This window comes from Talpa europaea (genome assembly GCF_964194135.1).
Source record: "Talpa europaea genome assembly, chromosome: 11".
NCBI lineage: Eukaryota > Metazoa > Chordata > Mammalia > Eulipotyphla > Talpidae > Talpa > Talpa europaea.
Genome location: NC_140078.1, coordinates 44,885,758 through 44,900,475, shown reverse-complemented (window position 1 = coordinate 44,900,475; position 14,718 = coordinate 44,885,758). Strand labels below are relative to the sequence as shown.

The window sequence follows — 14,718 nt, the reverse complement described above, 5'->3', positions numbered from 1 at the left end:
AAAGAAGGTGAAATGATCAACACAAAAATCTATATATTCTATGATATATATGGTAGCATTATTTATAATAGCAGAGATATGGACGCAGTCTAAATGACCAATGATAGATGATTGGATCAAGAAAATGTGATACATGCACATAAGGAAGTATTATGTAACCATAAGAAGGGATGAAATGCAGCCATTTTCAACAAAGTGATGGGGGTTTGGGTCTCCCTAGTGGCTCAGGGGTTAAATTCTCGTTGCTATCAACCCATCTCAAGCCATTGCTACACGAGCTCGATCCCCAGCCAGGGAGCTAACCCTCTCTCCTTCTGTCTCATCTGCTGCTCCCCTCCACAGTGTATTTCAGTAGATCCCCCCATTCTGCTCCCCACTCTGTCTCTGGTGAATCCACTCAACGCCCGCAACTCTGGCTTACACCCCAGTTCTTCTATGCATAAATAAATAAAATAAATCTTTGAAAAAATGATGGGAGTTTGAAGGAATTACATGTAGTAAAGGAAGTCAGCAGATGGTTTCACTTATATGTGGAATACAGAGAAATCAAAGTCAAACCAACTCTTGTAAGCTGACCATAGATCTGAGACATCGAGGAGAGGAGAAGGAGAGTGATGTGGAAGGAAGAAACAGCAGGGAATGCACAATAGACTATGGTTGGGGACTGCTGGTAGTTTGGTGGTGGGGAAACTATGGTAACCATACTTACGGGAAGGGGAGGGAATAAGGAGATACAAGGGAAAAAATAAAAAATAATGTAAAAAAGTTTCAAATAAGATTTAAAATTTCTTTAGAAAATGTTTAAAAAGAATTAAGGTAGAATAACTCATGAAGGAAAATAAGAGTAGATTTAACCACACACAGAAATAAATTTGTGTGCAAGAAAAGTCACTATAAAAAAAATAAAATGGAGGCCTCCCTGGTGACACAAGGAGTTAAGCACAGCACTGTGAAGCTATCCGCAGCCTCTGCAGCAAGAGTTTGATGCCCAGCTGGCCAGCGAGCTACCCACATGGTGCAGCAGACCTCTCCTTTCTGGCCCGCTGCTCCCCTCAGAGGTGTATTTCAGTCAGTCTGCCTGTTCTGCTCCCCAATCTGTCCCTGGTGAATCTTCTCACCTCCCCCCACACCTTCTGCCCTATATCCCAGTTCTTGTATGCATAAATAAATAAATCTTTAAAAAAATAAAATTAAATAAGGGAAGATGTATATAATGAATATATATATATAATGAATAAGAAATAAAATTGAAATTATTCAATACAGCCCTGTTTCATTTTTCTTGACTTTTCACTGCTACCTCTACTTTTTCTATTGCTTTTTTTTTTTCTATTTTATTTTTTAAGCATCCTTGTCCATTATTTTTCTCACAGTAGAGAATTTCTCCCCTCACTTGTGGTCACCATAATTTTCCCACCACCAAAGCACATATAGTTTTCCACTGTAATCCATTATGTTCCCTTCCCCACTGTCTTCTTTTTTTAATCGGTATCATAGCTAATTTAACAGTCTAAAACAAATCCATTTATTAGCTCACAGTTTTGCGAATCAGAATTCTGGGTAGGACCATCCACTGAATTTTCTATTAGGTTCTTACTCTACCCTAATCAAGGGCACTCTTAGCTCTTATCTAGAGGGTGGGGGAAATCTACACATATTTATAGACTCAGTGAGGCTGTTAGAAAATTCATTCCTTGCATCTTAGGTGCTCACTTCCTTGCTCATTGACAAGCAGGGATTACTCTCTCCTCCTATATGCTGCATGCATTCCTTCACATGTGGCCTCCTCTATTTCCAAAGTCAGCAGTGATGCATCCCCAAGGACTTCTCACCCACTAATTTCTTCAATTCCCCTTCTAGCCAACAGTGTCCACTACCTTCCCATCTCCCCTTTGCCAGTTCCCTTTACAGATTCTCTCTAGAGTTTGTTACTCAAATATTGACTGAATCATGAAATGGTATCACTGCATTACAATCACAGATACTAATAATTATTGATATAAATGTTAAATGCATTGTGCACTTTAATTACATGTCATAAATTTTGCAAACTATCTTACATACATTAATTGTTATTTTCAAACCTCTGAGAATGGATGTTTGATGAGGAAAATGAGTCTTGGATGGGTCAAATAATTCATGAGGTCATGCTGGCCCCTCAACCAGAAAGTATATACCTTATTTAGACCTTTGGAGGCAGGTATGAACCTACACTAATTTGGCATGTTGCTCCTGTTACCCAAATCCTTCTCAAAATCTATCTCACCAAATTCTACATCCCTGTCCACCTAACTCCCACATTGCAACTTTTCAATTCCCCCATTGCCAAGTGAGATCAATTCATCGGGCAAAGCTAAGAAGTAAAAGAATAAGATAGAAGCTCCAATGAGCTAGGAAAAAGATTACCTATGGAAATGATCAGAACTGTCATCTCTGTGATTAAAACAATCCACCTGGAGGTTAAGTACAGAACTTTCATGTCCTGATTCTGACCGACCTCTCTTGTTCACCTTCCACATTCTCTGACTGTCATTTAATGATATATCTATACCCATTTCTTTTAACTTCCTACAAAAGTTGCTATCTCTCACAAGCAAGATAACCCTGCTGTCTCCTTACCTAGAATGACTGTCTTTGTCAAAATTAGATCAGATGTTAACTTATCGAAGATGTGCCTAACTCCTTACAATCTGACTCAGGTGTTCATCCTCTGCAATCCCATGGCACTCAGAGCCCAACTATTACTACACTTGTCAAACACTTCTATGTTAAAATTTTCTACTAACATATTTTTATTTTCCATTTCTTCATGAGGAGCTCAAAATCAGGAAATCTGATTTCCATCTTTATATATATTAATCCATTTCCATTTATGGTCAAGAAATATTAAAGATTGTTTTTATATGTACTAGTCTGTTAGACTTCTATCATTAGATTAATTATCTGCATAGTAAACTTTTTGTGTCTCTGTCATTCCCGACACTGCATGTGCATAAATAGATTCATCGTACCCAATAAATATTTTCCAATAATAATAAAAAAATTATGCATCATTAAATATTTTTTTCTATTTTTTTTCTAATTTGTTTATACAAACACTGGGTACAGTCAGAAGCGTGGGAGGGTGAGAGAATTCACCAGAGCCAGAGCAGGGAACAGAACAGGCAGAAGGACTGAAGTACACTGCTGAGGGGAGCAGCGGGCATGGCAGGAGAGGTCTGTGCGCCATGTGGGACCCTCGCCCAGGGGCCGGGGATCGAACTGGTGCTGCAGAGGCTGTGGGCAGCTTCGCAGCCCAGCACTCAACCACTGCACCACTGGGGAGGCCCATGCTTCATTAAATATTAACATGTAACTTCCAGAGCTATTCTGTTCTCACTGCTGAGGAAAGTTAGATAATTCATTAAAAATTGATTAACATCACACAGATTAGCTTTCGGAAGGAAATTTTTTGATGAAAAAAGATAATTCTATTGCATTTTTAACCCAAAACACATGCTCTTTTGTTTTCAGGTTGGACAAGCCCACGGAAAGTCAAACCTTTACAAATTCAGCATGAAGGGTGCTCAATAAGTCACACAAATATATTTGATGAGAAATCAACATATACAGTAAGATTTTCTTATTGGATGATATGCAATATTTATAATTAATTCACTTTTTCTATATATATTTTATATTTTATCACCTACTAAAAAGCTACCATTATTAAGTATCTCTTTGAACCAGTCACTGTGCATATCTTCACTATCATTTTTTAGTATGCATCATCGAAGTAGACCCAAATAGCACCCAATTTAGTTTCCCTTTACTGTCAAGTGCAACCTCTCCCATTAGCAGCAAGGGGCAGCACTATCACTTTGGAGGACTACATTGTCCCAAACTGCCCCCTTGAGATATCGGGCAATCCCTGAGTTCTTGAGGGAACAGACTAAAGTTAATCTTCAGCTGAAACCATATTCTCACTGCTTCTTTTCCTTGTCCTATCTTAATTTTCACTAATAGTGTTCCCAAAATACATCAGATGAGCAAGAATCCTGCTTTTCTTTCTCCTTCTGGACAAGATAGTGTTATTTATGCTCATTTTATCTGAAAAAGCTGAAAACCAGTGGTGTTAAGTAACTGACTTCGATCACATAGTAAATATGAAAACTAAGTTGAAATCTCGATATCTTCCTTAGTTTAAGGATTATATTCATTGTCATTTTCCTACATGCACTTCATAATCTATGAAATTTTGATATTTAGATATCCTAATAAAGAATACACAGATATGACAAGTATTGTGTGTAAAATAGCTTTACTGAGATATACTTACATACCATAAATTAACCTATTTAAAGTATTTAAAATGATTAGTTATAAAGATATTCAGAGGATGGTACAACTGACATGTAAATATAATTTTAGAATATTTGTATGATCCCAATCAGAAACCCCATACATATTAGCATTAAAGATATGAATATTTTAAGGAATCAATTTCCATTTCTATAATCCTATATGTACTCCTTCCTAAAATTGAGCTGCAGAATTTATTTGCAGTTATGGATCAGATTAATTTATTTTTCCACATCTCCCTCCAAAATTGACCTTTTTAATTGTACCGTAAAGGAGTTGAGTCATTCCCAAAATAATCAGTGACACTATGGTTCATGACTACGGAACAAAAAACTATTTAAAATACTTTGGACAAGATGCCATGCAGCTCTACCAAGGCTTCATGTCTTTTCTTTTTTTTTTAAGAATTATTTATTTATGCATATAAGAGGTGAGAGGGGTGAGAGGATTCACCAGAGACAGAGTGGGGAACAGAACAGGAGGATTAACTGAAATACACTGCTGAAAGGAGCAGCCAGTGAGTCAGGAGAGGTCTGCTGCGCCATGTGGGTAGCTCCCTGGCTGGGGATCGAACTTGTGCTGCAGTGGCTGCGGATATCTTTATAGGTTGCATCTTAACCCCTTGCACCACCAGGGAGGCCCTTCAAGTCCTTTCTTTATAAGAAAAACATAACATTAAAAACAGGAGTAATCTGACTTGCTAGAAGCTATTCCAAATACAGATAAAAGGCTAAATTTGGTTGCAAAGCTAAAGGAAAATTGTATTTATTAGTTTCACTTATTCCATCTCCTGACTCTTTTTAAAGAATCCATTGTTCCTGTAAAAAAGTCCATTGAGAGCAATTAAAAATGGACATTATAAAAAACTGAAGTTATTGGTGTCACTTATGCCATCAAAGCTGCAACTACACCAAATACACAGCAAGACTCTGTGTTTTATCTAGCTATCTATTTTAGAATTCGTATTCAAAGGTAAGAGCTTGTTGTGTGAATGCTTATTTAAATTTTCAGTAAATTTAGATTTTTTTATGACAAAATAAACCAGACTTCCAGTAGTGGAAGCTAGCAAAGTAACATGAGGCAATACTTCCAACTAGGAAAAAAGTTAGATTAATATTTATTTTTTTCTCAAACTGTCAAAGTATCATTAAGGTGTAGAGAAATTACTGGGTCATTGAGAGGATAGAAAGTCTGAAGTTTAAGTCTAGCACCTAGGCACACTTTGATTTTACGGGAATTCGTTATTTTGAAGTGGAAACTGAAACTTAGCTGAACCTTTAATGTTCTCAAAAGATCAAAAGTTGAAACTGATCTATGAAAATCCCCAGCTGAATATCTGAAGTCTTGTGCCTTAGAAGTAGGAGTAAGACCTCCCTGGTGGCACAAGGGGTTAAAAAGCAACCTATGAAGCTTTCCACAGCCTCTGCAGCACCAGTTCAATCCCCGGCCAGCTAGGGATCTGGCACAGCAGACCTCTCTTGACTCCCCCGCTGCTCCCCTCAGCAGTGTACGTCTGTCGATCTGCCTGTTCTGTTCCCCACTCTGTCTCTGGTGAATCCTCTCACCCCTCGCACCTCTGGCCTATATCCCAGTTCTTGTATGCATAAATAAATAAATCTTAAAAAAAGAAAAAGTAGGAGTAGATTAATATTAAAAGGACTTGAGCAGACTACAGTCTGACATAATCCAAGTAAATGATAAAACTTCAACTCTTGAACTGGTATTAAGATTATGTCATTCCAAGGAATCAGGCATATACAAACAAAACTTCTTTGGAAGAAAGTAAGTTTCAAATAAATTCCAACAATATCTTTTAAAATGCAATGTCCAAGAACAATCAATAGTAGCCAAACATATAAGGAGAAAATGCACCATGAGTGAGAATCAGCAGAAATGAGAGAAAATAAAGAGACATAAACTGAATATGTACAGATATTGGGAGAGTGCATAAAATATTCAGAAAGAAAAAAGATAAGTTGACAACTGTTATAAAGAAATTTAAATAGCAAAATGTGAAATTAGAAAATTGTCGGCGGGGGTTAGTTCTAGTGAAACTGGATCACCATGGCCTACAGAAGACATAAGTCAAGGTGACTTTGTTGGGACTGAGGCACACCAGCCTCAGCCCACACTCCGTGTAGATTCGTTCACTCCCAACCTCAGTGAGGCTGACTCAAACTATGGTTCCCCAAAGCAAACAGACCCAGAAACCTGCCCTGACCTGAATACAGGCCAGGCCGGGCTCTTTTCTCCTTTTCAATCTGTCTCTAAGATCCTAAATGGATCAATCAAGTGTTTGACTAGTTTATTATTTCAATTAAAAATGGAAAACAAGCTGATTGGTGCATAATGGTCCAGTCAGAAGCTTAGGAATAAAAACAACCCAATTACACTTGTAGGATAAGGGATTCTGAAAGGGATTATAAAGCAGAGCAGAGCAAGTTTGATACAGTACGCTCCCAGCTTTCAAAGAGGAAGGAATCATTGGACCACCTTTGAACAAAAATTCAGTCAGCAGTCAACTTCCAGCAAAAGAAGAAACATTCTACTCCTGGCCTCTGAGAAGGTAGTATTTATTAGACCACCATAAAAGAAGTAGGATTCTGCTTCTGGTCTCTGAATGGAGAAATATCAAGTTCATCAGGGTATTCAATCAACCTCCACAGACCTCCATAAGACTTCTAGATGACTCCTAGACATACAGACCTCTATAGGTCTGCACAGAGACATGTCTGCTATACCTGTCTCCATCCCCACCTCTGATATCACCTGCAAGGAGCACTGTCGGGCTTGGCCCAGCATCTCAAACAACTGCCCACAGCCTCTGGTCCTCTGGACGAGGTCCTGATGTTCTTGACTGTTGCTGTCTGGTCTGACAACCTACCCAGGCTCCATAATGCTGCCAGGGGCTGCTGCTATATCACCTCATCTTCTATAGGTGGACTTTGTTTTGGATACTGGGGGTCCTGGGATGAGACAGTTGGTCCCTTGTGGCCTTAGAAACTTTTTAATTTACCCCAATCACCTGCTTGTTAAATAAATCCTGTTGTCAGAAACTGGGCCTGGGAGGTCTTACAATTGAGTGCATGGGTAAGAACCCACTGATGGTGACCTGTTCTCCACATTGGGCACTTTCCCTTGACCCTGTTGTAATACTGTTATTTTATTACTCCCCCTTAGCACTGTTTTGAGTACAATTTGACTCTGTTTTAATGGATTTTGCACTTTTCAATACTGTGTCACTAAGTAGGCCTGAGAAAAGTACAATAAAGTGAGAACATGGGTACAGTAGCAGATTAAGCACAATTAAAGGTAGTACTGAAGAACCGGGCTACTACTACTGATAGAAAAATGAGAAGAAAATATATATGATAAAGGGCCTCCCTGGTGGCACAAGGGGTTAAGCACAGTACTAATGAAGCTATCCACAGCCTCCGCAGCATGAGTTTGTGCCGGCCAGGGAGCTACCCACATGGCACAGCAGATCACTCCTGACTTGCCTGCCACTCCCCTCAGTAGTATAGTTCAGTCAATCTGCCTGTTCTGTTCCCCACTCTGTCTCTGGTGAATCTTCTCACCCCACTGCACCTCTGGCCTGTACGCCAGTTCTTGTATGCATAAATAAATAAATCTTTAAAAAATAAAATATACATGATAAAGCACAAATATACAAAAAATACAGAAAATACCCAAGTGAGAAACATATAATATGTGAAAAAAGAAAAGTATATGTTTATTTGGAAACCCAGATGCATAAGAGATTAGGACAGAAGCAATATATGAAAGTACAATCATTATATTCACTGATATGTTTATTTCTTGCATTCTCTAAAGCATTCCCTCACATTCTCTGTAGTACATTAATAGCAATGGTTCTACAAAAGTAAGTCAAGGGTAACGCAACAGCAGCAGCTATCAGTGTCAGCTCTGCACCAACAAAAATGGCCACAATAATCTCAAAAGAAAGACAAAGCATGAAAATCCTGGAAAGAAAGGGGAATTTCTGAAATTTCATTTTTTACATTACTTAGAATCTGTATATCTGCAGTCATCTCTTGTTAGATTTGTTGAATGTTAGGAAATTCTAAGATATTAAGGCATTCATCACATTGCTGGTGAGGGACAATCTTAATGTAAAAGGCAATTTATTGCCAGAAGAACCAATGAACAATGTAGAGTACAGTAGTAAAATTTCCCATTGAGTCAGATTCTAAAAACATTAAAGGTGATGTTAAAGAGAAATTTAATCACTTCTCTATGAAATAGTACACATATAACATGCAGAGAATGGAAATAGACAATGTATTCCTTAAAGGGCAGCAACTAGAAAATGAAGATTTACTTTCAGGAAATAATATAGATGATAAATTGAGAACCTGAAAATTGCAACATAGCATAAAGAAATTAAAGCCACGTAGCACAGAGAAGTGACAGGTTTCAAGACTAACAAGGAAGTAGAAGTGACAGCATATTAGAGAAAATACCCATATTCTAATGAACGATTATACTGATCTAATACACCAAGATGATGGCAACAATAATAAGAACCACCTGAAAATGGGTAGGCATACATTTCAGAAACTGCTTGAGAATATTTAAAAACAGGTTCAGGAGAATTGTCTCCATGATGAAGAATATATGAAGAGACAGACTTTAGAATCTTCACACCTAATGCTAGAGGACGACTAATCTGATCTGCATACTACTCACCAAATTTGTTGATACATTATGCACAGGAAACAGTTGATTGTGACAGATCTCATGAATCACTGAGAAAACCATTTTATAGACATTTTTAATGAATTGCAATTATCAATTGTAATTTAGAATGCCTTTCATAAACAAAACATTGATGTGATTTTGAATTCCTACATCCTCCTTCTTTTGATAATAGATCCATTGTTTTTATTTGCTTCTTTGTTTTGTGTCTAACACAACTGTTACTGACACAGCTCTTATTCTGACCTATGTTTATATGTGATTTTCAGAAAAGGTAAAAAATTTATATTGATAATGTAGCAGCATCCTATTTGAGGAAATGTATTATTTATTAACAATAGCTAATTTAGTTACAATGGTTAATTTAGTTACAATATTAGTTCTTTAATTACAATATTATACAATAATATGTTATTAACAATATTAGATTCATTTGGGTGACCATTCTGCTAAACATAGATTTTTTTTTTTTTTTTTTGGTGGGACCCTCTCCGGCAGACAGGGAATGAACTGGCGCTTAACCGTTGCACCACCAGGGGAGGCCCTAAACATAGATTTTTATTTGCGAAAGTACTATTAGTAAAATATCTCCTTGTGACTCCTATCAGTAGACATCATCATAAACTGTCAATTAACAGGACAACTATATTCAGGGTTATAGTATATACACAACTAGATATGGTGTGATGAAACAGCATAATTATCAAATTAATTTACTAGACATACATGAATATACCTTTTTGCTAGGAATATTTATAACAGTACCACATACTATGCCATAATATAAATCTCAAAAAATTCAAGCACTTTAAATAACACCCTAGAAAATCGTCTATTTGGAAATAAAACATATTTATGGGTGAGTCATGGACCAAAGAAATCCACATATAGTTTAATATTAAGCCATCCAGAATTTGCAAAATAGGATACCAGAAAGGAGGGAACTTCAGAAAGAGTCTTTGGAGAGCTGGGTAAGAGGAAACACAGGTCTTTCAGTACTTATCTGTGCATTTTTTTTTTAAAGATGTATGTATTTATACAAGAACTGGGGTACAGGCCAGAGGCGCGGGAGGTGAGAGGATTCACCAGAGACAGAGCAGGGAGCCAAACAGGCAGAGGGACCGAAAGCACTGCTGAGGGGAGCAGCGGGTGAGACAGGAGACTTCTGCAGCGCCATGTGGGAATCTCCCTGGCCTGCCTGGAATCGGACCAGCGCTGCAGAGGCTGCGGACAGCTTTACAGCGCTGTGTTCAACCCGCTGCACCACTGGGGAGGCCCTTACCTGTGCATTCTTAAGAGGAAACAACTGAAGCTGAGGAAAGATTGACTTTATTTATTTATTTTTTTAAGATTTTATTTATTTATTTATACACGCACTGCGTACAGTCAGAAGCGCGAGAGAGTGAGAGAATTCACCAGAGCCAGAGCAGAGAGCAGAACAGGCAGACTGACAAAGTACTGAGGGGAGCAGCTGGCGAGGCAGGAGAGGTCTGTCGCGCCATGTGGGACCCTTGCCCGGCAGCCAGGGATCGAACCGGCGCTGCAGAGGCTGCGGGCAGCTTCTCAACCCACCTCTCAACCGCTGCACCACCAGGGAGGCCCGGGAAAGATTGACTTTAAAGGACCTACAGCATCATTCTCTGAAAGTCAAACAGGGAAGGAAATGACTCATGTCACCACAAACTAGAATGAAGGAAGGTTAGTATATGGGGTATCAGGTAACATCTTCAGAAGGAATTAACGCTTCGAAGTTAGAGTGAATTAGATTTTCTCTAAAAGTTGCTATGGACTTGCTCAAAAAAAGATTAAAAATGTTCAAGTGATATCCACTAATTAATGTGCTAAAACAAAATTTAACACTATAAACATAAGAAGTTCCAGCAACCAACAAACCAAAGTTTAAAACAGGTGCTCAATAAAAAATTATCATACAAACAGGGCCTGTCCTTGTGGCGCAGGTGGTTGAGCACCGCGCTGTGAAACTGTCCACAGCCTCTGCAGCGCCCCTTGGATCCCTGCCGGCCAGCGAGGGTCCCACATCGCAAAGCAGACCTCTCCTGTCTCGCCGGCTGCTCCCCTCAGCAGTGTATTTCCTCAGTCTGCCTGTTCTGTTCCCCACTCTTGTCTCTGGTGACTCCTCTCACCCTCCCGCGCTTCTGGCCTGTACCTGGGTTCTTGTATAAATAAATAAATAAATCTTTAAAATAATAATAATAAAAGAAAGAAAAAATAAAAAATTAATCATACAAACAAATGTAGGAAAATATTACCCATAGTCAGGAGAAAAAATAAATCCCTAATAATAGAGCTAGAGTGACAGACAAGAAGAAACAAACACACAATGATATGTTCAAACAACTGTTACAAATACACCCTAGATATTCAGGATGGAAGGGAATTCCATGATGAGGAGGAAAATTAATGATATAAAGAAAACTCAAAAGGACTTCTAGGAATGTAAAATATGATATCTAAAATGAAAGACAAAAGGGTAGTTTCAATGGCAGATCAGATACTGAGATCAGTGAAAATGAAGACATAGCAGTGGAAATTATCCAAAATGAAACACAGAAAGTGACATAACAAAAAAAAAAAAAAAAACCCTGAAATAAAGTGTCTCAATATAACATTAATATTATAAAGCCTTTTGAAATATATAAATCAAGTCACCGAATGGGAAAATTATTCACAACAATATGTCTGTTAAAGGACTTCTGTCTAGAGTGTATAATATTTTCTTAAAATCACTAGTATTGAGGTAAGCAACCAAAATAAAAAATGACCAAATGATCTGAATAGACACTTCACAAAAATAAAAGAATGACTATTGAACACTTGAAAAAATACTTAACAGCTGAGTCATTAGTGAACTACAATTTAAATGATAGCATAGCCCCACACAGCTAAAATTTAAAAGAATGAAAGCTCCAAGTATTTGACATAGAACAATGGCACTCTCATACAGCCAGTGAAAATGTGAAATGGTATCATTACTTTGTTTAAAAGTTAAACAGGGCCTCCCTGGTGGCGCAGAGGTTGAGCACTGGGCTGCGTGCAAAGCTGCCCACAGCCTCTGCAGCACTGGTTTAATCCCTGGCAACCGGGCGAGGGTCCCACATGACACACAGACCTCTCCTGCCGCCCGCTGCTCCCCTTAGCAGTGTACTTCATCAGTCTGCCTGCTCTGCTCTGCTCTCCGCTCTGTCCCTGGTGAATTCTCTCACTCTCTCGCGCTTCTGACTGTACCCAGTGCTTGTATAAATAAATAAAATAAAAAATCTTAAAAAAAAAGAAACATCAAAAAAAAAAGTTAAATATATACCTAATGAAGTGATATCAGGTTCTATCTACAAAAGGCACTGAAAACATAAAATGTAAACAAAACATAAACTACAGTTGCCACAGATTAAATAGAGTTCAAGACAAGGAATATAAAAATACAGACTTTTTTTTAATACTAGAAAGTTCATTTTGTCAGGAAGATCTAAGTTTATAAATGTACATACGTCTAGTAACAGAGGTTCAAAACACATAAAGCAATATTTGACAGACTAAAAATAAGATAGAAATAATTCTATCATCACAATAGGAAATTTGAACACCCTTCTTTCAGCAATTGATAGAACTAGACAAAATAATTAGCAAATACATTGACTTAAACAACATATCAGTCACTTTCAGATAATCAATACTTACGGAACAGTATACCCAGTAATGGTAAATATATATTATTTTCATATATACATGATATATTTACCACAATAGATCATATGCTGCACCATAAAAAATGTTTTTCAGAGAATTTTCTATCATTTCTGAAAAATCAAATATTAATATATGTGAAATTATTGAAATAAGTTTGCATAATATTTTCACAAATACTTCCAAATCACCCCAGAGTTAAACTAAAAATAAATAACCTTAGTTTATCTAGGAAAACATAAAATATTTTAAAATTAAAAACTACACTTCTAAATAATCTATGACATGATAAAATCTAAGAGAAATTAGAAAATGTTTTAAAATAAATGAAAATAGGGCCTCCCCGGTAGTGCAGCAGTTGAACACTGGGCTGCGAAGCTGCCCGCAGCCTCTGCAGCGCCAGTTTGATTCCAGGCTGCCAGCAAGGGTCCCACATGGTGTGCAGACCTCTCCTGCTGCGCCCACTGCTCCCCTCAGCACTGTACTTCGTCGGTCTGCCTGTTCCGTTGCCCACTCTGGCTCTGGTGAATTCTCTCACCCTCCCGTGCTTCTGACTGTACCCAGTGCTTGTATAAACAAACAAACAAACAAACAAACAAATAAATAAACATCTTTAAAAAAATAAAGTAAATGAAAATAGGGCCTCCCTGGTGGCGCAGCAGGTTGAGCACAGTGCTGTGAAGCTGTCCACACCCTCGTGAAGCTGTCTGCAGCCTCAGCAGTGTGGGTTCAATTCCCAGCTGGCCAGGGAGATTCCCACATGGTACCGCAGACCTCTCTTGCCTTCCCCTTGCTCCCCTCACCAGTGTATTTTGGTCCTTCTGCCTGTTCTGTTTCCCTGCTCTGTCTCTGGTGAATTCTCTCACCCTCTTTTGCCTCTGGCCTGTACCCCAGTTCTTGTATAAATAAATAAATCTTTTTTAAAAAGTAAATGAAAATACATGTCAGTATATCAAATTTTCTATAGTGTAGTTGAAATTCAGCTGAGAAAGTAAAAAGCTTTTATGCTTACATTAGAAACCAAGAAAGACCTAAAACTAATGATGTTAGTTTCAATTTTAAGAAGACCCTCCGGCCTCCCTGGTGGCTCAAGGGGTTAAGACGCGAACTATGAAGGTAGACGCAGCCTCTGCATCACGAGTTCAAGCCCCTGGCTGGCCAGGGAGCTACCCACATGGTGCAGCAGACCTCTCCAGTCTTGCCCTCTGCTCCCCTCAACAGTGTATTTCAGTCAGTCTGCCTGTTCTGTTCCCCACGCTGATGAATCCTTTCACCTCCCACAACTCTGGCCTGTACCCCAATTCTTGTATGTATAAATAAATAATGTTTAATAAAAGAAGCCCCCAAAATTATTAAATAAAAACTAAGAAGGAATCAGATTAAAAAGATAAGAGTAGAAATCAATGAAAAAGAAATAGATAGAAAATCAAAAGTTATCTTTTTTTAAAAGATCAACAAAAATAATAGGCCTTTCATTAGTATTGTCAGGTAACAAAATAAATTATCCTATAAACTTCTGGATTGTACGTGGGCTGGAATAGCAATCAAAATAACATTAGAAAGTTTAGCAAAGGAAAAACAACCAATGTAATAATATACAAATAATTCACATGGTTGTAAAGTCTAAAGTATAATGTAGCAGATAAGGAATATTTACCCCATGTTTTAAGATCAGCAGTGTGAAGGACAAGGAGGCGAAGACCTCACATGCCAGTAAAGAAGGGGATGACCTCATCTTTACACTGATAGTAAAGATGAGATACTTAGAACATGTTTATTAATAAACCTGCTACTGGATGAGGCTCCCAAAACTATATTCTTCTAGTGATAAAAGGGAAAGTAATGATTGCTACTTCCATTAAGAAAAATGCAGAAGTTTGGATTTTGTTTTTTAATCCAGCCTGCTACTCTGTGTCTTTTTATTGATGAGTTGAATCCATTTACATTTAGAGTTAA

The 14,718-nt window shown here is 38.0% G+C and overlaps 1 protein-coding gene across 1 annotated transcript in view; it reads left to right on the top strand.

Annotated features, from left to right (window-relative positions):
• SPMIP7 (sperm microtubule inner protein 7) overlaps positions 1 to 14,718 on the top strand; it is a gene marked incomplete at its 5' end in the record, with an annotated part of 67,055 nt that overhangs the window by 5,897 nt on the left and 46,440 nt on the right. The window contains one exon of the mRNA XM_084248452.1: positions 3,514 to 3,611. Within this exon, the coding sequence (XP_084104578.1) occupies positions 3,514 to 3,611 (98 nt within the window). The remainder of the gene's footprint in view (positions 1 to 3,513; positions 3,612 to 14,718) is intronic.